Raw genomic sequence first — 25,366 nt, 5'->3', positions numbered from 1 at the left:
TGTGTTTAACTTACAATTAACACATTACAGACACCACTTGAAGCCAGCACAACACTTAAAATGTTAAGGCTCTGCGTATAGCTGCCACCTTTTCTTTGTTTTAGGTTGTAAGAATAGCAAAATCAAAGCAGAGTATTCACATGTATCTGTGTTTAGCTGAATGATAAGCAAGGGGTTAAGTTTCTTTATAGCCTCCAGATGGGAGGAGATACTTTTGGGAACAGGTTGGCACTAGTTCCTCTCCTTCCCCTTTTCCAATAACTGCGCAACAAACAAACAATCAGCCATATTTTGTCATCGAGTACAGTCGTTTAGGTTTCGCTTCTACTCTAACAGACACGAACAGGTAGGTATTCTATATTTGATTCAATTTGTAAAATAACCTAATAAAAAGATTGCCAGTCCTTATTATGTATAAGGTCCTGTACTGCTATCTAAGTGAACCCATCTATTTAAGCCATTCAGTACTCATCGAGTTTGTTAATGGATGGATATTTCAAAGTCGAACCCAGCAGAGGACAGGTGAACTCCTTGGCAACTTATCAGGAGAGGGAAAAAATGTATGTCAAGCGAGTTTAAAACAAAAAAGACGGCTTACTCCGTCTGATTTCTGTTAAAATCAATACAACCCATGTAAAATCCAAGATGGTAACTTCTTCGCTCACTGACTGCAGTACAGCTCAGTGCTGCCACTTGTGGCTGGAAGCTATATTACTATAATACTTATGTAGGATCGTATTAAACAAAAAAAAAAATGTTACTAGCTCTTATTGGAGTTAACATTTTTTTCTGTCAAACTGCTTTCAAGGTCAAGAATGAACTTCGACGCTCAGCTAATGCAATATAGCTTCCGACCACCGGAGGCAGCAATGACCACGATGCTCCAGCTAGTGCGTTAGTTTACGTTATGTTGTATTTACTCTAACAAAAGTCACCTACAGTCCATCGGATCCAGATTTCAACATTAAAATTGACAAACGAATCAGTGATGGACTATCGGTGTATACAGGGGAGATGCTGGCAATTTTGTTAGCATTGCAACGGGTTGAAGATGTGAGACCTTTGAGAGCAGTAATATGCTCTGATTCCAGCTCGTCGTTAATCAGCTTGAAGCACAGCCATTCAGACAGCAGGCCAGATGTCTTAATAGAGATACAGCAAACTCTATATTTATTCAAATGATGGGGCTAAATATGACATTTGTATGGATACCAGCCCATATAGGAATCAAAGGAAAGGAAATGGCTGACAAGTGTGCAAAGGAAGCCACAAAAACGAATCACACTGACATTACAGTACCCTTTAGTAAAACGGAAATGAAAACCACAATTAAGGATAAACTGAAAGAAAGGTGGCAAAAGCAGTGGGAAGAAGAGAGAACAGGAAGGTGGTTATACAGCATTTAAAGAAAAGTAGGTGTGATGAGGAAAACGGGGAGAACCAGGAAAGAGGAAACAATAATATCCAGGCTACGTTATGTAAAATAGGAAAACAAGAAGACATTTTAGAACATGTTATGATTTACTGTCCAAAATATGATGCTGAGAGAAGAGAACTGACACTGAACCTTAAAGTAATAAAGATGAGGTTTGATTTACGAGATCTTTTTCAAAGAAGTTCTAGAGAGAAGTGTTATCTATTGTTGTTTCATTATCTTAGGAGAACAAATTTGATAAAGAGAATATAGCTAGGGTGTGTTTTAGTTATTAAATTTTTTATTTTATTTTTATGGATTCATCTCAGTTTATTTTCTTTTATTTAATCACTAGTGAATGTATAGTTAGAGTCCCGATCCACACTCCATTCCAGTTGGTGGCGGTAATGCACCATAACGTTGGTTGCAAACCGCCGTAAAACTTTACGAAGAAGAAGAAGAAGAAGAAGAAGAAGAAGAAGAAACCATAAAACTTTAAAACTTTACGAAGAAGAAGTCATAAAACCTTACGAAGAAGAAGTACAGTCCATCGGAATAAGTCGTGTTTCTGCTACTTAACACGCCTCCTGACATCGTCTTTTTTCTTACTGGTACGTCGCGGAGAAGTTTCCCTCATACAACATTCGTCCGTATGATTAACGTTACTGAATGTCTCAAACGGCTGCTTTTTCTCCGTTAGTTAGCACAAACAGTTACACGTCCGCAGGTGCAGGTGCACTATGCTAGCTATATATTTGAGGTAGCTAACGTTACACCGCGGTTACTGAGTCCAGTCAAGTTAACACGACGAGAACAGTCGTGTTTAGATTTGTGTGTAACATAATGCTTTTTCAAAAGTGACGTTAAACACGTTTGTGCAGTTTTAAAACTGGTTAGCTGGACCTCAGTATTTGTTGGCGGAGTGAAAGTAAGGAAATATTGAGCTTCTTTACTAAAGGGCTATGGCTGAAGGTTAAATTTGAGATATTAATTCCTATGACCTACATAATGCTTGCAGACCATGTCATTACCGAAGCCAGTTACACCTTTTTACTTACAGTAACTGTGAGAACTCCGTCATCATTATTAGTTTATTAGATACACCTAGCTAAAACTAAGACAACAGTCCTGCAATAAATCCTACCTTCGTGAAGGTTAGAATGGTTATTTATTTTTGTTGCAACTGTTTGAGAGGTGTTGAATCAACTTTATGATCATTTAGGAAGATGTAGTTTGAGGAGTTGAACTGTATTGCATTATACAGAGAAGTGAGTCTGTTATTTAGCCTACTCTCATTGATGCGGTGGACAAAATACTAGTAACACCTGTACTTACCAAAAACCCACCAGCTAATCTGCCATTGTCTGCTGCACTTAGATACTCCAGCCATTTTTGTACTTGCATAAAGCTGGCAGTGGTTTTGAGATTGGAAATATTTGGCATGTTTGGTCACATTTGAGGCAATGATGAGGATTCAGTACTTTAATGTTAAGATTCAGCAACAGCAACCATAACCTGTTTCAGCAGATTCAAAGTTTACAAACTCTTTTGCCTCTTTCAGTCTACAGGAGCAGGCAGGATGTCTGTGACCGTGACCAAGGCTGATGGGGTGACTGTGTTCACTATGACCTCTGACCCACAAAGTCCATGGCCTCCACTGTGCCAAATCCTCAAGGGCCTTTGCTACAACCCTGTGTGCTGCTCTGTGTCTCAGCGCCTGAGGAGGGTCCAGACTTCTCAGTCAGTACTGGGGGTGAGTTACAACCTTATATGTTTTAAGTTGCTCTGTGAACTTCAGCTTTAAAGCTTTTGTATGCTACACTGGGTTTTTTATTTAGTACTTTTTCTTTCCTCACTCAATTCTGATTTCATCTTTGAGTAAATAATTTATCTTGGTGGAATAATTCAAATAAAAGCATTGTTGATCTTATTTCTTTCTGCTAAAAGCTGCACGTTATTGTCTTAATCAAATTACAGTCACATTTTTTGTGTCCATGTCACTCTCTAAGAGAGTTGTTTAAGAGAGTTTTTCCATTACAGTGTCACAGCTCTGTACCTGTCTTGGAGCTTAACATAATGTTCTGTTTTATATAGGAAAGTTACATTTAGAAAACATCATGAAACTATTACAGAAAGTGGTCCAGTATAATAGTATGTTCTGCACCACAGGGTTGCTCTCAAATTAACTCTAACAGTGTTCACTTGGTAACTGTAGTTGTACTGTACAGCTGTTTTTTGTTCACCCTGTTGTTCATACTGTGTTTCCTCCTCCACAGGCTCTGCAGATCATGATCGGGTTGCTCAACATCGGCTTTGGCGCGATCCTCTGTGCCAGTCGAGGTGGCTCTTCGTGGGAAATGGATTTTACCTGGTTTCCTTTTTGGTTAGGAGGATTGGTAAGCAAGCTAATGTTGTATTTGTTGTTGTTTTTTTTTTTTTAAATGTTTTTTTGTGTCCTAACCAAAATCCAATAGAATTGTCTGTATAAAAAATGAAATTCTGTATACTCTAAAGTCTCTGCAAAAGCTAGAGTGAAGACAAATAGAACTTTGAGGCTGTTCAGCCTGAAACAGCTTTTCTCATACGGAACAGCCTGGATACACACTCTGAGATGAACCGATCCTAAGGATCTTTCATTCATATCATGTCAATAATTTAAGCTTATAAATTTAGTAATTTTGGACCAGGACCTTCTGTATTTGGATCAAGTAGCTTTTGAAAAATAAGGTAAGCCAAACTAGTACACCTGTTATTTCAATGTGCCAACATAATCAACATTGCATATCATCTGCTGCTATGTAAATATGTATCGGTATACATATGTATGGAATATTGGATATTGGCAGATAACCAATATTAAAAGACTTGGATTGGAATCAGGGCCAAAAAAAACTTGATCGTCCCTAAAAACCCCAAACAAGAATCACTGGGTGCGGTCCAGTTGGGTCTTTTTACATTGCATTTTTGCCTACTTTAATTAAATTGATGGCTCTATGTGGCAAATACAATGCATTTGGTACCACGTTTACCAACAGTATCATAAACAATACAGACTAATGAACACATATTTCACATTGTTTGATGTGGCTGAAGTCAAGTGGAAAAGGTCCTTTACTCTCTATGCCAACCGGTAAAAGTTGTGAAAAGATGAAATTAAAGTTTACCACAGCATCTTCCTTACCTGCTGCTGTTTTATTATGAGATGGTAGAGATTTTCATCTAGCTCCACCATCAAGTCAAGGTTTTCACCTATTCGTCGAAATATCTTCATTCATGGTTTCCAGATGTATGCTAATAACTTGGTGTGACTTTTAATTTAGCGCCACCAGCAAGTTGACATTTTTGGTTCAGAGTAAAATATCTCAACATGGATGAGGTTGGATGGAGTACCATGACATTTTACACAGACATTCATGTACCTTTCAGAATGAAGTGATCATTTTCACAGCAGATATATTTACTTGTCATAGCAGGAAAAGCACAGGTGGAATTAATGACAGTGATAATGGCTCAGTTTCATTAAAATGTTCAAGAAAGCCATACCAGTGAACCATCATGTATTATACCAAGGTCACAAATGGAAAAACTAAATAGGATTCAGACATCATTAATGTTAGTAATTGCACATGTGCTTTTCCTGCTAAGACAAGCCAAACAAAATTTCTTCTGTGAAAAAGGTCTATTGTAATAATTTTGGTTGGTAACGTTTATATAGCGACATCATCGGCTCAAAATTTCAATTTGTCCAATACTTTGGTTTATGACCAAATACCAGCAAAACTAATGACATTCCCATCAGCCTCTGTTGTGCTTTGTGGTTAGTACTAATTAGTAAATGTAAATTGAGAACATGGTAAATGTTTTACCTGCTTAGCATCAGCACGTTAGCATTGTCATTAGGAGCATGTTAGCATGCTGATGTTAGCATTTAGCTCAAAACACCGCTGTGCATCAGTACGGCCTGAGAGGAAAAAACAAGCACTACTGCCTTTTGCCAGTCCATAGACACTATCCCCAACCTCCATGCAATGTGAAAAGGTGTGTCAGCCAAGACAGCCCAAAAATATCTGAATAGCTTTTTGTTACCTGTTTTGTTATAGGACAGCTTAATCTCTTCTCAGATGACATTAATAAGTACCGGTTGCTTTGTCTCTTGTCTGCCAGTGTGAGCGCATGATGAGGGTTTTTCTCTCTTGGTGCTCAAAATGCTGTTCACTCAGTCAAAGATTCTACAAATGACATATATGAATTTTAGTGTTTGTGTGGAAGAGTGGAAGTTTTAAAGATTTTGTTTTTTGTCTTTTCTCTAGTTTATGTTATTTGGCACCATGAACATTTTGTCTGAGAAGTATTCAAGTCCATGTCTGGTGAGTATTTCAGCTCTATAACATCCTCATGTTATCTTAAAAGGATTTCTTTCATTTTATTCTCATCTCTTCTTTCTTCTCATTCTTGTTTTATTTCAAGACGAATGGAGGAGAAGAACATGTAACGTCACTTATCAACAATATACTAAGGGTGCTCTGATTAGGATTTTTGGGGCCGATCACTGGAAGCAGTATCGGCCGATACTGTCTATTTGAAGCCTTCTACTTGTTGTGTAGCATTATTTATTTATTTATGTAAAGAACACCGATCAAACTGTTTAGAATGAAAATCGGCCGATAACTATCAGTGTTCAATCAATCGGAGCACCCTTACAATATACAATATATACACACCCACATTGTCTCACATGTATACAGTATGTATTTTCATTGGAGAGGGCAGAATATAGGTTCAGTGTCTTGCTCCAAGGCACTTTGGCAGAGTTGCAGGGGGTTCTTAAAGTTAATAGCCACCTAGCTGTTTCCACAGCAGGGATACAAACCCTCAGTGTAAAACGGTGAGATAGTCTGTTGATTTTTAAGGTCCATCAGTGTACTGTATGCTGTTTATTGCCTGGTGTGGTTTTGTGTTTGGTTGTACATAAACTGACCAGTTTTGTATTTTTAGGTCATCCTCAATGCGATTCTGAATCTAGCAGGAGTTGCTTTTGCCATTACAGCTATCGTACTCTACAGCATCAATATAGCAGATATCTATTTTTGGTGGATGTGTAATGATGGCTATTATGACTACACTACGCCAAGTCCATCTTCTGAGGTGATCATCTTGAAGGAGAAATGCTTGGAGGGCAAGGCACTTGTTCTGGTAAGTGTGGAAGTATCTCGGCAGTCAAAATAAAAGTTATACAACTGATGTTGTGTATATACATATATGACTGAGTGCTAAAATAGAGGGCTTTAATTGTTTTACAGGTATTGTCTTAAAAGTTACCCTCAGTAATTACCATCTACAGACTAATAAGTTTAGTATGAAGAACCTCTCAAAATGAGTTTACAACAGGCTTCACGGAGAATAAACTAATAAATAAAAACCAGTGATAAAATGATTAGTCGAGGAATTAATAATCCATCCACAAAAAATTAATCACCAACAATTTTGATTGTCGATTAATTGTTTAAGTAATTTATTAAGCAAAAAATGGCAAACATGAGCTGGTTTCAGCTTTTAAAATGTGAGGATAATTGTAAACAAAATATTTTTGGGTTTTTGACTCTTGGTCGGATGTAACAAGGAATTTGAAGACGTCACCTTGGGCTCAGGGAAATTGTGGTTAGCTTTTTTCTTTTCTTTTTTTTTTTTCTGACACTTTATAGACAATCATTTATTGATTTGACTGAAGGAAAAGAAAATGCAGGCATGATGGGGCTATCTGATTTAATTTGCTTTCATTTCCTCCTTGGTTTGAGACAGTGGGAGATATTAATGTCACTGAGTAATGTGGATGGTGTTACTAGTACAGTATTCTATGCCTTGAGTAAATAATCAGATGTCCTGATGACTTAATGTTGTTATGGTGATATGTTGATGGACATGAAATAAAGACGCTGTTGTATTGTTTTTGTATTTATAATTATTGACTGCTGTCTGTAAGCCAAATTGCCCCTCTGGGACATTAAAGCTTTACTCTCATCTAAGAGTGACAATACGATAAGCATAACAATTGTATGTCAACATTGCGCATCTAAAATCCTTGGGATTGTTCAGGCAGGAATCGCACTCTGTTCTGTCGCTCTGTTCGTTTGGCAGCAGCTAAACTAGTATGGGATGCTTCATAGATACAAAGTCATACAAGAAAGAAATGCATCCAAGCTAGCAATTTGACCCTATCTAAATACTATGGTACCATTTGGTAATAGCTATCACAATAAAGCATGCTTACGTAATATAAAAATGTATGCAGTGGCAATATAGTTGAAATTCCTAATCAGGTTATAGAATCTAATGGGTCACAAAATGCTGTGTAACGTGTCATCTTGTAATTCTGAGATCTTTTCTCGTAATAATGAGATGGTAAGTCATAATTATGGGATATGGTGGTCATAATTACAAGATCATGTCTCCATTTTTTCCCCCCCCTTCGAACGTAATGCTCTTCAGTAAGAATTAGTTTCAGCTCTAAATAAAAGTCAATCAGAGATACAAAAAAATAAGCCCATTGAAGGAAATGGGTCAAATAAGAACCATTTCTACCAATTTAGTTAAATCTAAATGAAACAACCATATGTGTTTTTAAAGGTAACACTGTTTTGTTTTGTTTTTGTCCCACCAGATGCTTACAAGAAGCATCAATGCTGTGCTGATCGTCCTGTCGACCCTGGAGCTCTGCATCGTCATCAGCTCTGCCGTCTTGGGGATCAAGGCTCTGAGCAGCATTATGAAGGGAGAAATCAAGGTGTAGTGTGCACAATCATATATTATTGTTAAACTTGTTGTTTACAAAGGAAAGGCTGACTGAACCCAAACGCTCTCTTTTTACGCCACTTCAGTCCTTGTGAGAACAGGGCCATATGGTTATGAACATGTGGTTGTAATCTCACTCAAAATGTTGACTTGAAATCATCTCCTTAGTTTCATGTCAGTCAGAACTCCATTAAAGTTTGTAGGATCAGCTAACACACAGGAAGTCAGTGCATTATTTTCATCTTGGCTGGTTTCTACAGAGCCACCTAAAGGTCATGGTAAAAAGATTTTGGAAGACTACTTTTGCTTTCCCTCGCAATACTTTTCTTCTTCCATTCCTTCTGAGCTATATGTCTATTTGTAATGGAAGGTAGTGTGGAGATTCTCAAATTAATGCATTTAGCATTGTTTATGGACACCTTACCTTTTATATGAAGGCCATTGCAAAGAAGTTATCAGATAGAACATTTCTTCTGGGTAGGAGCTGTACGTATAAGGAACATCAATTATTGCTCCACATTTATAGCACCAGGCCTTCTGCCAAAACCTGTTTCAGTATTGAAGGATACTTCAGTGCTGTAGATTACTGTACTGCTTTCTTCTGGAGAGACCTCTTGATCTAAGAATTCGTTTAATTTTACTTTCACTAATTACATGACCATGCATGCCTATTGAGCAGAAGTACTATATCAACATATTTAATGCCCAGTTCAAAGTAAAATTCAATGAGCTGATATACTGTTGCACAGTGCTGGGAGCAGCTGAGCAGAAATAGACATGGCTCTGAAGGAATGGAAGAAGAAAAGTATTGCGAGGTAACGAACAACATATTGCGACAGAATGCAAAAGTAGTCCTCAAAAAAAAATTCTCGACGTGACCTTTAGGGAGCTCTGTAGGTTCCTGCCATTTACAGTGCATATCAATTAAAGGAATAGTTCGACATTTAGGGAAAGAAGTGCTGGTTGGTGGATTTTGTTACCTTTGGAGGAAGCCAGGCCAGCTGTTTCCCCATTTCAAGTCTTTATGCTGAGCTAATCTGCTCGCTGTAGCCTCATATTTAGTGTGTAGACACGACAGTGGTACTGATCTTCTCATCTAACTTTCAGTAGGAAAGTGAATGTGTTTTTTACCCCAAAATGTCAAACTATTCATTTCAAAATGTGTGGATAGGCAAAAGAATCTTCAACTCTTAATAAATCTGTCAGTATAGACATAAACACACAATTTTTACACACGTTATATTTTATGCAGTTTGCTGCCAAGTTGTATTTTCTTCTTAATATTGTGAAATTTAGGATGTCTGAATTCAAAATAGAAAAGTGCTTACAAAAATGGAGACTAAAATTATCACCCCTGCAAGCAGGAAAGTTCACAAGTGTATGTAGTGTGTAAATATTAATGTTTGAGTATGTCCGCACCTTTTTTTTATGCTTTTCTGATATTATTTTTCTATTTTAGAGCATTGATGAACCAGAATACTACAAACCACTTCTGGAGGAAGTCACCAGTAACCCTACAGCCTAAATGACAATATTTGCTTTGTGCTATTAGTTACCAGGATCTACAATCCTGTGCATTTATACCATTGACTGTATGTACTGTAATGTCAATGATTTACACAAATTTAGCTGGTACGGTCTCTGCCAAACTTCTGGTCTTTTCCTACAAGGGTTGTTTAAACATATTTGCGCTTTATGTTTTAGAGTATTTTTGGTAATCTGCACTAAATTGTATATGCTGCTGTCCATTTCTTTCTCTGTTGTTCCCATTGATTATGATTTTCTATCGAGTCATGTGCCTTACGGTCAGTATGTTTGTAAGTAAAAGGGAGGTTCATGTATGTGTCTGTGACATTGATTGACTGTTTTGCTATTTTTCAATATTAAGCCATTTAAAATAAATAAATAAATAAATAAAATACTTAAATAACTAGTTGTGCTCTTTGTGTACAAATAGGAAAGAAAACTATGAACAGAAGCAGAAGTGTGAGGTGAAAATTAGTACTATAATTTGAAAATATCATCATATTCCTCTTCTTTTTTTTTTTTTTAAATGCTGTTTCTGGAAGTTTTAATAAAATTATTAGTCAGTCTGCTCAGTAGTGTCAATCCTGTTATTTTGCTTGTAAATTACCTGAAATTGTTCAATGAAAGAAATCTTCAAAATATGTTATTTTATCTGGAATTGAGTCCTGAAAGTTTGGTTAGTCTGATAAAAGGTGAAAAAGTGTGTAGTAGGAACATTTCAACCTGTTTTAATTGCAAATCAACTTTTCAAGTCAATTTTCATCATTCTGTTGCAGCAACCTGCCTTATTCTTTCATTTTTCAAGATACAGACACTGATTCACTTTTTATTAACAAGAAGCAACATCACATAGAACAAAGACATAAACAGAAAGGATAACAATAGAATAATAGGAAAAAAAATACACAGGGTAAACGTTGGCATTACGTATCATATTGCTATGACTCACATACCAGCGTAACAATAGTATACATGGTAAGTATAATTATCACTCCTATATCAAAATGATAGCAACAACCAGGGCAAGTATTACTGTTCATATACTGTAGCTGCTATGCACATATCCAAAAGTAATGACACATTGTGCAAACATCACAATCCATTGCTACCATTCACATGTCATAATTTAAGTACCTATCATTTCTATCAAGGTTTGTCCCACCCATCACTTTGCTATCACAAACAATGCAGGCCATCTCTTCCAAATCATAATAATAACATCTTACATATAACAACATTGTCAGCGTCTCCCTAGTTTATTCAATCAATTTTTCTATTCATGTTTTATAACATTTTTAAACAAGTTTATTTATATTAAAAACAGATTAAGTATTATTACTGCACAAAGGTTTTTAGGACTGAAATGTCTCTATAAGATTGAGGTTTTTGAAGATTGAATTGCGCAAAACTTAAAGTAGTTAATTACAACAAAAATGCTGTTCACACATTAAGGCATCTGTTAATAATCCTATAATATAAATAGCAATGGTAAAGCACAATGCACAACAGGCTCTTTTACTAATGTTACTTTAAGTACATTTTTCTGATAATACGTAATAATACTTTTACATGAGTAGGAATCTGAATACTTCTTCCACCCCTGGTCTTACCTGTATCAGAGGTCGGGTTTTTTTTTCAGCTAATCATCTGTTTTGTAAGTAGAGAAGTTTCGACTCGGAAATTGCTCACAGTCATCTGTCTCTTCAGCAGAAACTAAAACTGTCAACAGAAAAAATGTACTTTCCCTTTTCATCATCCCCTCAGTCTGTTTTGCTTGGTGTCATGTGTATTCTGGTTGGGAATTTCCTGTTTGCTCTGGTAATATGCACAATCACACCAGGCCTGTTTTAAGTTGATCATCATGCTGAAAACATTTACTGTAAGGCTGTTGTTTATACTGTCTCCTATTTGTTCAGTGAGATTCATGCACACTGAGCAGTTGGAATCTGTTAATCTGGTGTGAATTTGGATCAATTTTATACTAATTTAGTGAATTCAAATGTAAACAGAAATCAGTTTATTTGCTAGTACGGGGAACATTGAATCATAATTAAATCATTTCAACTGGTTTTTAATCTTTAAAAATTTAAATTAGAGAAAATAAAGTACTGTAGTGAAGTATGTTTACATCAACTGCAATTCCTGTAAATTTACTGTACTTAATGCGTAAAATAATTTTAATTCTGAAAATCTAAAATGAAAAACCTTTAATGACTCTCCCCCTGACCTGATGTTCATCCTCTACAAATAAATGAAAATAGTACAGCCTCTGTGGCATTGTCTTGACAACTTTTAATGTCAGATTATGGTGAAAAAAGACTCCTCGAGCCGTCAACACTGCCAAAAAATAACTATCAAACTTCTGTGAGCGAAAACAGAGCCATCGAGGCCACAATTAAAGGCCAGCATTATGTCATGAGAAACATTATTAATAGTTGTTGGTAGTATCCAACAGTTCCTCTGAGTTTAGTTAGCGATTTAGCTTTAGAGAAACCTTTCCCCGATACATGTGCACTATGACTGTCCAGCCACCCAGCACCAGGGGAAGTGTTTTTTTGAATAGGTAAGCTTTTATGAAATATCAAGTTCTAAGTAGAGAAAGGGGTTATGAATGTAAAAAAGGTGTGCTTACAAAACACAGGATTTACCACTGAATATAAAGCTATTTTGCAGCCTGAATAAAAATTAAAACTCTACTGAAATAATGACCCTACTGATCAGCAGACCTTTGTTGTTGGCTGAATTAAAATTTTCAGACAAGACATATACAACAACTATACACAATATACAATATAACTATATACAATAATTTATGCTTTCCACTGAATTTCTTCCACTACATTTCAGAGGGAAATGTTGTGCTTTCTCACAATGATGCTTATTACCTTTGTTGCTTACAGCTTCTTCCAGCACCACTGAGTGTTTGGTGGAAATGGGGCTTTTATTCTGAAAACAATTGAACGGTCTTACAGGAAGTAACATTTTTGTTGCTGCCAGATGAACTGAGGCTGCTGAAAGAGGAACCAGATTGTAGCAATTACAGCATCAAATCATTAACAGGTGAGTTTTCTACACAAACACACTCATGACTGACAATAATGTGAACTTTACAAGGAGACAACATGTTGAGTGAGCTCTGAAACTGAATATTGCCAAAACTGAATATTTATACTTATATTGTTTTTGTGGTCTGTGAGAGAGGTGAGTTTTGGGATATGCATAAGTGCATAAGGTAAAAAACAGTTATAAGCAAAGAAGAAAGTGTAGCATTTTCTAAGATACTGAACTTTTCCCTAAAAGAAAACTAAATGACAAGACATCCAGCCTCCAGATGACAAAACTTAAATTTGAAAAAGGTTCAATAGATTCAGAATCTGCTAAATTTTAATATCAAGTACACCTTATGACAATGTGATAAATACTTAAAATAAATAGTTTGATGTAGCTGAGACAACACCTCAGATAAAATGTATTATGTAGGTATAAAACTGAAACAAACAATGCTTTTGCTTTGGCAGCTGAAGCCTCTGCAGCATATTTTAGAGTTACTAAATAAAGAACTTCAAGCTATGGGTTTTTTTGCGTGTAAGGGACAATAGGTCTAATCTTGCTGCCTTATAGCATAACCCACGGCCGTAATACATCTGCATATTTGGATTTGATAGGGTTGTTGATTGATACCACTCTCTGTTTATTTTGGCATGTGCTGAGACTTTAACACATTCATACGCTGACCCTTTCTCCTCTGCAAACACCCACCCCTCACACACACACACACACACACACACGCAAAACAAAATGAGCGACTTAAGAGCTTCAACCTCACGTCAAAAGTGCCATAATTCAAGAGGACAGACTTGGTCAAGAGGAGACACATTTGCATCATTGAACCAATCTCTACAAAAAATAGAAAAAAACTCCCATTTTATGTAACAGGTGTGTGTGAAGATGCCCAAAACTGTTGTCAAAAACAAGGGTGTGCCCGTCATCACCGTGGCAGCTGTCAGTAAGAGCATCCTTCCACTCTGCCAGATCCTGAAGGCTCTTTGCTACAGTCCAGAGTACTGTTCTGTGTACCAGGGGCTGATGCAGACTAGTGTCACTACAGCTCTTGGGGTGAGAGGAATTAAAATAAATGTATTCACATATAGCTATTTACTGGTGGTCTTAAGATGTTCAGTATAAGACAATGAGATTTAATTGAATCTTTTACAGACTATACAGATCATGGCTGGCCTGTTCAACATTGGACTTGGACCAGGACGAACAAGCACAAATCCTGGAGATTTGACCAGTTTAGGAGCTGCTTACTGGCTGGGTGCTGTGGTAAAATAATATCGTTGTGTTAATATTACCATGAGAGCACATTAATGTAATGTCTCTTGTTTAGTAGCTGTGTTAGGTGTGTTATGTCACACGCAGGGAGTTCCACTGTGAGAGGATTCTCTAAACAACGATATTGTTGAGGGACACGAGAGCAAAATTGGTAAACAAATACAAAAGTTTCTGCTTGATTGTCACTGATATGAGCTGTCTGCTGACCTCTCATCAGTTCATTGTAACTGGAATCATGTCCATTTTGGCTGGACAGTTCCCTTCTCCCTGCTTGGTAAGTAGACACCAAATTCCATTATATGCACTGTACTGTAAAAAGGATAATGTGTCTTCTATTTTAGTTGAAATGCAAAACACTATCAAATACTGCTTGAACTGGACTTTTAATAGAAGGGATCTTTCCTCTCAGGTGGGCTTCACTGTGTTTATGAACATTGTTGGAGCTATCTTTGCCATTACTGGCATTGTGCTGTATGCCATAGACCTGGGAGATGCCTCTCTCCTCTGGATGTGTGACCGCAGCAGGAACAATGCTGATCATTTTAGCGACAACTGCAGAAATGTGGCGCTCTTTGCCCAGGTAAGCATACTTCTAAAGTTAAACTGGAAAACACAATCATACAGTTGTGGAAGAAGTATTCAGAGCCTTTACTTAAGTAAAAGTACTAATATCACACTGTAAAAGTCCTGCATTGAAAATGTTACTTAAGTAGAAGTATGTGAGTATAATCCGGGAAATGTACTTTAAGTATTGAAAGTAAAAGTACTCAATATAGAAAAATGGCCCCTGTGAAATTCTATTATATTATATCTATCTATTATATCTATTATATATATAATATCATTTGATTATTATTACTCATGCATTAATGTAACAGCAGGATTTTGCTGTTGTAGTTGGTTGACCTGGAGCAAAGTCATAACAATGTTGTATAGGACTGCAACTAATGATTATTTTCATTATGGATCAATCTGCTGATTATTTTTTCGGTTAAGCAATAGATTGTTTGGTCTGAAAATAGTGTGAAAAGCCGTCACAATTACTCAGAGCCCAAAGTGACACCTTCACAATGTTTGTTTTGTCCAACCAACAGTCCTAACCTCAAAATGATTACAAATAAATTAAAATAATTAAAAGGAAAAGCAGCAAATCCTCACAAAAGCTGGAACTATGAAATGTTTTTGCTTGAAAAATGATCGATTATCAAAATAGTTGCCAGTTAATTTTCTGTGAATCGACTAATCAATTAATCAACTACTTATTTCAGCTCTACTTGTCTATACTGTTGGGTACTTATATTTTTAACAAAGCATCATATTCTATGAGCACTTCATTTTTTGAATTCATTTATAAGTAACTAGTAACTAAAGCTGTCAAATAGTAGTGGAGTAAAAAGTACAATATTAGCATGAACTGGAAATACTCAAGTAGAGTACAAGTACTTCAAATATGTACTAAACTACTGTACTTGAGTAAATCTACTTAGTTACTGCAGTCATACAGTATATGGCACGACTAGAGTCAGTTGTCCAACTTGGCAATTTGATTTTCAGTTCTTTGGCCGTTTGTAAGCATCTTTGCACTGAATTGCAAGTGTGAAAATTAGTTCAAATACTAGTTTAAATATTTTTTATTAAATTGAATTTAAAAAAAATGTTTTGATTTCTCATCCATCAGAGTTTGTTGACGTCCATGGATGTCGCACTGATCGCCCTGGCTGTTCTTCAGCTCTGTGTCAATATTAGGTTTGCTATTCTGGGCATCAGCGCTTTGACCAGTGAGATGAAAAAGGAAGAGGTATGGATCAAGAAGACAATGCACATATGTACACATGAATTAGAGGACAGCTAGATGGTATATTCAAAAAGATGAAGCAAAGTATCAGTAGTACGAGCAGTAATAGCAGCTGGAGTGGGAACAGAAGTAGGAATAACAGCTATAGTTGTTGTAGTAGGGATAAAAGTAGTAGCAGCTGCATTTCTGGTGCAGTAACTTGCAGTGTTAAATTCTGTAAAGAGTCACATTGTAGAATTCTCGACTTTATCCTGTTTTTGCTTTATTAAAGTTAGCTTTTTCTGTGCAAACAGGTTGGCAAGGATATTGAAGATCAGCTGCCAGTGAAGGAGGTCCTCCTGATCAGTCCTGGTGCTTAAAATCATTTCAGATTAACACATGGATGCATGACTATGAATATGCAGCACCTCATTATAATACTTGTGTGCACACACTTGCTGAAAGTAATCAAAACTGCTTTATATCACAAGGACATTACCATTCTTTTTTTTACAATCTGTGAGTTGAATATTTTTTTTCTATCTGCTTGTGAATTATTTTTTAAAGTAAACTTGCTTGAATAAAAACATGTACAATGGTTTTTCAGTTGTAATTTTTCACTGATGAAATTCCATTCACTTCAGTTATATTGGGGAGGCTGCATATCTCAAAATCTCAGCAGATAAATACAAACCAAAGTGCATAGATGCCACCAGGGTTAACTGAAAGTGTTTTAGGTGTACTGACCATTTAAAGCAGCAGAATGCATACCAGAGCTTTTAGGGTAGTTCAAGTTCAAGGTGGTGGATGTACAAGCAACACTCCACATCCTTAAACACACTGAGCAGCAGTTATGACATTATGTAGCTCAAGAATCACTGTGGTGGACTTAACTATGATACTCAAGATGCTCAAAATAATGAAGGTTAAGTGAAATCTTAATTTTGGTTTGAATATTGTATAAAAGATTATAAATAATACATGTGGATATACAATGCTTGTAATAGCTAATGCAAAAACACAGATTTTTATTTCTTCTTATATTCAAATATGTTTTCTGGCAAGAGTAGGTATCCAGTTTTGACACGTCCCTTTTAAAATAAAGCGAGCAATTTTAAAAATGTTGAAAATAACACATTTATTTGGTATCTGATCCAAAACTGCCATTATAAAAGCACAAAGATTACCACAAATATTGTTGGACAGAATGAATGAAAGTCTATTTATAGAGGCACAAAGTGTTTGTGTACTTTCACACAAGTGCAAATCAGTTTTGAGTGTATTGTAGTCTTTTTGAGGATTCCCAACTTGTGCTTGTACTGCAATATCTGAAGGAAGTATTGTACTTTACATTTTTGATACTGAACACAGATGTATTAGCAAAAGTAAGTAAAAATTTGATTGCAGGCTGGTTACTTATAATATACACTTACATTGAGGTGTTGCTTTTCATCAAGTAAAGAATCTAACTACTACTGCTAATTATTATTATTTTTTTGTGCAAAATACTTTAAAAATACATTTTAAGAGATAATTTTGGTAATGACGCTTTTATTTTGACGAAATCGAAAGGGCGACAGGAATCAGGTATCAGGTTTGTTGCCGCAGCCAGAACTCACCATCTGCAAACCAGACTGTCGCAGTAACAGGGAGTCTGTGAATGACAAGGTGAGTTCTCTGCACAACAAACACATAATTCATAATAATTTGACCTTAACAATGAGACAACCTGTTTATTGAGCTCTGAACTGGGTGATATGGACGTTTTGTTAATGGTAATCAGGTTTTTAAGGTCTGCGAGAGAGAGGTGGGTTATGGAAAGTTGGAAAGGATGTTATCAAATTAACATTTTATTTGATTTATTATTTTGAACTTTTTTTTTTAAAACCTGTGTGTGTGTGTGTTGTTGGGCGATATTCAAGACCCTGATTCCTCAGTTTTGTGAAAGTTTTTATTACATCCTTTTGTCGTGTTAGCTTTAGGATAAGAGGTGACAAACACAAAGCAGGGCTGAACTTTCTGGGAAACTGAACCTGCTCCCTCCAAAGGACAAAAACCTGTTTGTGAACCTAAAACCTGCACAACTCTTATTTTTAACATAGTGATAAATGCCATACTCGCTGTGATGAAAGAACACTTAATCACAGGTGTTACATATCTCAAATAAGTGCTGGTTTATATTGTGAATACTATTCAGTGAGTCCACACCTTTCACAGCATACAGCAATCACACCTCAGGGAGGGACTTGTGCATAAAACTGAAGTAAATAATGTTTACTTTGGCAACTAAAGCCTCTGGACCATATTTACAGTTAGTTAATTATGAAGCTCATTCGCATTTTTTAAGGAGCAATATGTACAATATAATCTAATGGATTATATCTAATAGATTAATCCTCTGGTCTATAAAATGCCAATCAAATTTTCCTAGAGCTCAAGGTGGCATGATCACATGTTGTGTTTTGTCTGACCAACAGTCCAAACCCCCAAAATATTCAGCTTACAATTCTAATAATAACTTTATTTATATAGCACCTTTCAAAAACAAAGTTACAAAGTGCTTTACAATAAAAACCTGTAATATAAGTAAATTAGCTCCAAAACATAAGCTAATATACACGATAAAGTAATTAAATTAGTTACAACAAATAGGCTACCATCGGTTAGAAAAAGGCATTAGATAAAAGTGAGTTTTAAGAAGAGATTTAATAGAGGACACTGAGTTTGCCTGCCTGATGATCAATGATATGAAACAGAGAAAAGAGACAAATCAACACATTTGAGAAGTTGGAACTAGGGAATTTTTTGCATTTTGGCTTAAAAAAATTAATTGATAAATTAATTGATTATCAAAATAGTTGCAGATTAATTTTCTCTTAATCAACTAATTGATTAATTGATTAATTGTTGCTCTTGTATAATCTTACTGCCCCAAAGCACATTTATGTGACTGCACAGCTACATGTTTTGGCTGATAGGCAGCGGTGGGTTTAGAAACTTTTGAATGCGGGGGCCAGACTGGGGCACATTTGTAAAATAAGTAAAAATGTGTTAAGAGCCCTAAACCCTGGTTCCTGGTAATAGTAAACTGTAGCTGATTAATAGTTACGTTGTTTATTTAGTGTAATAAATGAATGCCAAATAAACAACTTTAAATATTCTTATATGAAATAATATCAATAAATAGCTGCTATCTGTATCTCCAAATAGCCTTGTTTGGTGTCATTTTGTGGTCGTTTTGTGTCTCTTTGAAGTTGTTTGATTGACTTTCCATCTAGAAATGTTAACAGTCACTTACACAAAACACAAAATACCAGAGGCTCAAGAGCTTTATCCTCAGGTTGACTGACAAAATTACTTTTTTATTATAAAATCATTTTACTGTTGATCTCTGTATTATACCTGTATGTTACATACCTGTACATACATTCCTGTTTATTTCATACATGTACACACCAGTGTGTGTGTGTGTGTGTATAGATTCACTGTATATTCTCAATAGTCATCTATGCAATTTCAATGAAGTACCTTGCTGTACCAATGCAAGACAATATACAGTATATACTAGACTTGTACTAATCATGTACAGAATATCACCCGGCACTATCATTGTGTATATTTAGAATTAGAGTCTTGTTTAGTTTTGGTTTTAGTTCAGTTTCTACTTCAAGTTAAAGTTAAATTATGTATATTTTTATTACTTTAATTCTTATCTACCTCTCTGAGCATCCTTATGTTGTTTGCTTTGTGATTTATGTATTACTTGGCTGCTGTAACTGCAATTAATAAAGTACTGTATCTATCCATCTATCCAACCATTCCTCCTAAAATCTCCATGTCATGTTGCAGGTGTGAGAGATGTCCATCACTGTTGTCAAAGACAAGGGAGTGACTGTGGTCACGGTGGCGGCTGACAGTCAGAGCATGTTTCCACCACTGTGCCAAATCCTCAAGGCTCTTTGCTACAGTCCGACGTGCTGCTCAGTGTACAAGGGGCTGATGCAGACCAATGTAGTTTCAGCACTTGGGGTGAGAGAAGTTGAAATTCAGATGCAGTATTAAGTGGTGGTCTTAAGATGTTAAGTTGTTCAAGTGTAAGACAATGAGATGTAATTGTTTTGAATATTTTACAGACTGTACAGATCATGGCGGGCCTGTTCAACATTGGACTTGGGCCAGGACGAACAAGCACACATCCTGGAGATTTAACCAGTTTAGGAGCTGCTTACTGGCTGGGTGCTGTGGTAAACTAATATTGTTGTGTTATATTGTGTTATATATTAGCTTGAGAGCATGTTTATTTATTTATTTTTTTAACATTACTCTTGAGTATAATGGCAAAAGCAGGAATTTTCTTGATGTTTTTAAAATGCTTTACCAAACAGACACAATTACCAGAACTTTTTCAAATGCAAGGAGGATTTTATGGCCGGAGCATTTCCTAAATTGATAACGACATCTACTGATTCTAAAGAATAACTTTGCTTGAATTTCACTGAACTGTCTGATGTCCTCTCTTCAGTTCATCGCAGCTGGAATCATGTCCATTTTTGCCGGCCAGTTCCCCTCTCTTTGCTTGGTAAGTAAAGACTAAAGGCCCTTTCAGACACGCACCCCTTTATGTTAGGGTGATTTAACATGTCGGTCTCATGTCTGAATAAGCACCCTGGTCACTTTTACACTCTGCCTTTCTAAGATCACTGTAATGAATTTAATATCTTCACCATCATCAGTTGAATAAACCATGAAACACTGTGAAAGAGCCAATTGTAAGTTGTTGAGGTGATTCTTCATTGATTGTGTAAAAACGTACACTGTGAAGTCAAAAGAATAATGGAGTCTTTCCTCTCAGGTTGGCTTTACTGTGTTTGTGAACATAGTCGGATCCATCTTTGCCATTATTGGCATTGTGCTGTATGCCATAGACCTGGGAGATGCCTCTGTCGCCAATATGTGTGACTGGAGCAGCTACAATGCTGATAGTTATGATGATAACTGCAGATATGTGGCATACGTTGCCCAGGTAAGCATATTTTTAAAGGGTAAAGCTGGTTGCTATATTTTTTTTATTGTCAACAAATCTCATGAAAAAAAAAAAGTATTTGTCCGTCTCTCAATACTTTCTAACTTCTCTACCCTGTCTGTGGCTGTCATGGCCCATTCATTCCTACTGATGACATAAATCTTTAAAAACAGCTCACAAATTCATAGATTCAGCAACTTTTTAAAACAGCTGGACACACTGGAGATTTTAGCAAACGTTACTCAGAGAGGAGTTAAAAGAGCATTTGTTGGGGACTATTTTCAGCTGCGGATTAATATCCATTTGATGCTCAAAGTAGTGCAGCAGGACGGTGTATGTGGGATTAATTCAAAATAAACAGTGTGTGTGTTTGTGGTAATGAAGGAACATGTCACCCACGGCAACAATGAGGCTTGTTGATGTGTTTATAATCATTTATGGACAACAATACGAGGCTTTTGATACACAGATCAATTCATTGTTGTCCTTTAAATGGGATTTGTTGACAATGAGAAAAATATAGAATTTTTCCAGCCTTGTCGTTTAATGTTAAACTTGAAAACACAATCAGTACTGACTTTGGCAGTTTCACAGTGGAGGAATCACTGTATTGTTTGTACAGAGTAAATCATTAATACTTACATTTTAAATTGAAGTTTAGTTGAAATACTATTTGAATCAAGTTGAAACCTTTCTTTTGTTTTTTATTTCTTGTCTCTGTCAGCGCTTGTTGACAGCCATGGACATTACGATGATCGTCTTGGCTGCTCTCCAGCTGTGTGTCTGCATTAGCTTTGCTGTTCTGGGCATCAAGGCTCTGGTCAATAGGAAGAAGGAAGAGGTATGAACCAAGACAAACACACAAGATTACAATCCAAGTAAAACAGTGGTTAATAGTACTTGTAGTATTCCTATTAGCTGCTGGACTACCAACATCAGTAGCATTAGTAGTAGTAGTAATGGTAGTGGTTACATAAGTCTACAGTTTATGTGATAACAGCTGGATTACTGTTTGTAGTATTTGTACAACATGAGTAACACTATTATAAAGTATAGTTGAACAAAAATAGATTCAGTAAAGTCTCACTGTAGAATTCTCAACTTTGTCGTGTTGTTACTTTATGAAAGTTTATTTTGTTCTGTGTCAGCAGGGTGGCAGAGATGTTGAGATTTACCAGCCACTGTTGAAGGAAGTCGTCATGACCAGTCCTGGTGCCTAAAATCAATTCATCCACACACAAAGATGTATGAGTATGAATAAGCAACACATCTTTGCAATCCTTGTACAAATTTTTTAAAACATATAGCAGCTGAAAATAATCAAAACTACTTCAAAGACACTACAATTTTACGCCAAAGAGAAAATTCACTCTGGAGTCTGTCACAATGTGATTGGAAATGTTTTTTCTATCAGGTTGTGAATTATGTTTTAAAGTAAAAGTACTTGAATAAAGAGAGGTGAGAGAAAGCTGTACAAACTTTTTGAGTTACATTCCATTTACTTCATTGGGGAGACATCTCAAAATCATGGCAGATAAAAACAAAACTATCAGCATGGCTAGATACCATGGAGTAAGTGGGAAATATATATATATTTTCCTTGATGTGGCTGAACGGACTGTTTAAAGCACTAAACTGTGTACTCGAGCTCTCAGGTTAGTTCAGGTTCAAGGAGGAGTGATCCCAAACAACATGTACAAGACACATCCGCCACATCCTATAGTGTTAACACACTGAAGCTTAGGAGAAATTACAGGATTGTTGGCGTAAGATGTGTGGAAAGGAAGGACATCGTCAAATGGTTTTGTTGATTTCCAGCAGTGAATGTGTGCTGCTGCTTTCCTGCGGTGTAGTGTGTGATTTGGAATCAGTGCCTTTCACTTAAAGACAGATTTTGAAATCTTGGGAAATACACTTATTCACTGTCTTGTCGCAAGTTAGACGATATAGTCTGTATGCTAAATATGAAGATACAGCCAGCAGCCGGTTAGCTTACTGTAGCTTATTTCCATTAATTCATCAATATAATTGATGAATTAAATGTACTAAAAATTATGAAAAATGACCAATTTCCCAGAGCCCAAAGGGATGTCGGAAACCCAAAGATATTCTATTTAAAGTAACATAAAAAGAAGCAAATCCTTACCTTTTAGAAGCTGGAGCTTTAATTTATTGATCATTATTGATTATTACAAATATTTATTTTTCTTTTATTTATTATATTTGTATTTATTTGTATTACTTGTACTTTTAATTTACTGCCTTTTTGTTCTGCTGTGTTTAAACATCATCAATTTGTTGCTTTTATTTTGGAGAAATCAAACGCATAGACGGGAAGTGTCATTGTTGGTGCTGCTAACTGAAAGGTCAGGCTGTAAACCAGTGTGTTGCAGTGAAAGAGAGTATTGTATTATAACAATGAAGCAGAACCAGGCCAGTTCACTAAACAAACAAACGACTCTAACAATGTGAACCTAGTAAGGAGATAGCTGTGAACTAGGAGTTATGGATATTTTGTAATGGTAACCATGTTTTTAGAGTCTGAGAGACAAAAAGTGAGGTGAGGGATAAAAGAAATTTTTTGTGTGAAATATTTTATTACATCCCTTTTTTGTGATATCTGATATTGAGAACATGAGGAGGCAAAAACAAGGAAGTATGCACTTTCTGGGAAACTGCCCTCCCACCAGGCTTTTATTTATTTATTTATGACCAGTTAGACTATTGAGACCAGTAAGATTGTGATCATAATTTTATACTCTGTAGTAAAAGGGAATCAATCAAAAGTTACTGGTTCATGTTGCTGTGACTAACTATTTACTTTTACATGTCCTGAGATTTTAAGACATTCAGAAACTGACCCACTGTTCTGAACACATATAAACAAAATGTGTGTAACCAATTACCTTAAATTAAAGGAATACTTCAATATTTTGGCAAATACACTTTTTTTCTGAGAGTTAGATGAGAAGATTGATATGTCTGTCTCTGGGAGGTGAGTAGAGCCTAGCTTAGCATAAAGCCTGTAAGTAGGGGGGAATAGCTAGACAACCAATTAACTAATTAGCTAATCTCAACTATTAAAATGGTGCGACTTTTGGTTTTGCTCTTTTCAGTCATTTCATTCCTTATCTCTGTTTTTCATTAGGGACTATTTTCTACTCAGAGTAAAATTGGTCAAAGCTGAAAGATACATCGCTGTTGAATTTTCAAATGTAGCTTTTCTGTCAGCCTCACAAAAGAAATGTTTAAACATTTACTTCAGTTGTATTGGGGAGGTAGTTATCGCAAAACCTCTGCAAATAAAACCAAAACCTTCTGCATACCTCTAGGGGTAAGTAGGAAATGTATATATGGACGGCAATGTCGGTCAGCTGGTCCACCGCAGTGGTCCAGACTGAAATATCTCAACTATTGGATGGATTGCCATGAAGTTTTGTACAGGAGGCTGCAGTTTGTGGTGCTGTTGAACTGTATTGCATTATACAGAGAAGTGTTTCTGTTATTTATTCCCTCATTGATAAGAATGTGGGATAAAATAATAGAAACACGTGTCAGTATAACAGATTACAATTCCACAGTCTCCCATCTGCATCCTCCAAAATGATCATAAAGTACCTATTAAACTGGACACTGAGGGTAATCTTTTCTTCATTGTGGGGCTGTATGTGGTTTCATTTCATTAATTTCCTTAAACCTGTGATGACACCAGAAGGTGGTGCTCATTCTCTTAAATTCACACTCACATGCCTGTACGTTACCTGCTAAACTGTGGGTTTTTCCTTATTTGTGCATGTTTCATTATTTTGAGAAACTAACAGTGATTACAGTGACTATGAATAAACATATCCCATCCCCAAGCTCAACTTTACACAATATGAATATTGGCTTGTTTAATATTGACGATATAGGTTTTAAATCCCAGAATATCAATAATGCATATTAGGCTAGGAAATAATAAATGTCAATGTGACATTTGTGACAACTAAATACAAAAATCTAGATTTTTTTTTTACAGATATCTTTTCATATTTTCAGCCTTTAAACTTGGTAAAATGAGAGGAATGTTGGAGGAGGATGTGTTGACATGATGGACACTAACAAAGTAAATACAAATATTATTAGTTTCGCAATAACTCAAAAAGTGTGGGAATATCATAAAGAACACTGGGTCACGTCATCTTATTTATCCTTGCAAAAGAAAACAAAAAATGATTTAATTTAAACTCACAGTTAATATCAGTTTGTTATGGCTGAGAGAAGGATTAGCTGAGTCTGTCTACAGATGAAGACAGCCTTGCATATTATCCTTGTTGAACTGTTCTCATTACAAGTTCATTATTTGTATACTTGACTACCAACCTGATGCACATGGATTGACAGTGTCATGACAGTGCTGAATCATTGCTTTGAGTTTCAAATTGAGCAAGTGTTAATCTGGTTTAAAATGTATTTATTTTACATCTGGACTTATTTACATAAAGTTATTCTAAACTTATTCAGA

General features: G+C 36.0%; 2 protein-coding genes across 3 annotated transcripts; both read left to right on the top strand.

The window, feature by feature from the left end:
• Positions 1-201: 201 nt before the first annotated feature.
• On the top strand, positions 202-10,133 carry LOC122881556 (membrane-spanning 4-domains subfamily A member 8-like). 2 transcript variants are annotated; one of them, XM_044207881.1, is made up of 7 exons: positions 202-346; positions 2,976-3,167; positions 3,691-3,810; positions 5,725-5,781; positions 6,410-6,607; positions 8,073-8,195; positions 9,663-10,133. In XM_044207881.1, the coding sequence occupies exons 2-7, from the start codon at positions 2,994-2,996 to the stop codon at positions 9,726-9,728; spliced, it is 738 nt and encodes a 245-aa protein (XP_044063816.1). In that variant the 5' UTR covers positions 202-346; positions 2,976-2,993; the 3' UTR covers positions 9,729-10,133. The 2 variants fall into 2 exon arrangements, with proteins under 2 accessions (XP_044063816.1, XP_044063817.1); XM_044207882.1 differs by lacking the exon at positions 202-346 and adding an exon at positions 1,870-2,025.
• A 1,406-nt stretch (positions 10,134-11,539) lies between these two features.
• Positions 11,540-23,793, top strand: LOC122881285. The gene is made up of 13 exons (XM_044207296.1): positions 11,540-12,790; positions 13,667-13,846; positions 13,946-14,056; positions 14,283-14,339; positions 14,475-14,645; positions 15,744-15,863; positions 16,154-16,211; positions 19,693-19,868; positions 19,973-20,083; positions 20,362-20,418; positions 20,692-20,862; positions 21,587-21,703; positions 22,011-23,793. Exons 2-13 carry the CDS (start codon positions 13,679-13,681, stop codon positions 22,080-22,082), a joined length of 1,389 nt encoding a protein of 462 aa, XP_044063231.1. The 5' UTR covers positions 11,540-12,790; positions 13,667-13,678; the 3' UTR covers positions 22,083-23,793.
• The last annotated feature ends 1,573 nt before the right edge of the window (positions 23,794-25,366 follow it).

The sequence above is a fragment of the Siniperca chuatsi genome, linkage group LG9 (assembly GCF_020085105.1).
Source record: "Siniperca chuatsi isolate FFG_IHB_CAS linkage group LG9, ASM2008510v1, whole genome shotgun sequence".
Classification (NCBI taxonomy): Eukaryota; Metazoa; Chordata; class Actinopteri; order Centrarchiformes; family Sinipercidae; genus Siniperca; species Siniperca chuatsi.
Note: the sequence above shows the minus strand (reverse complement) of the source record. Positions and strands in the feature narration are given on the sequence as shown.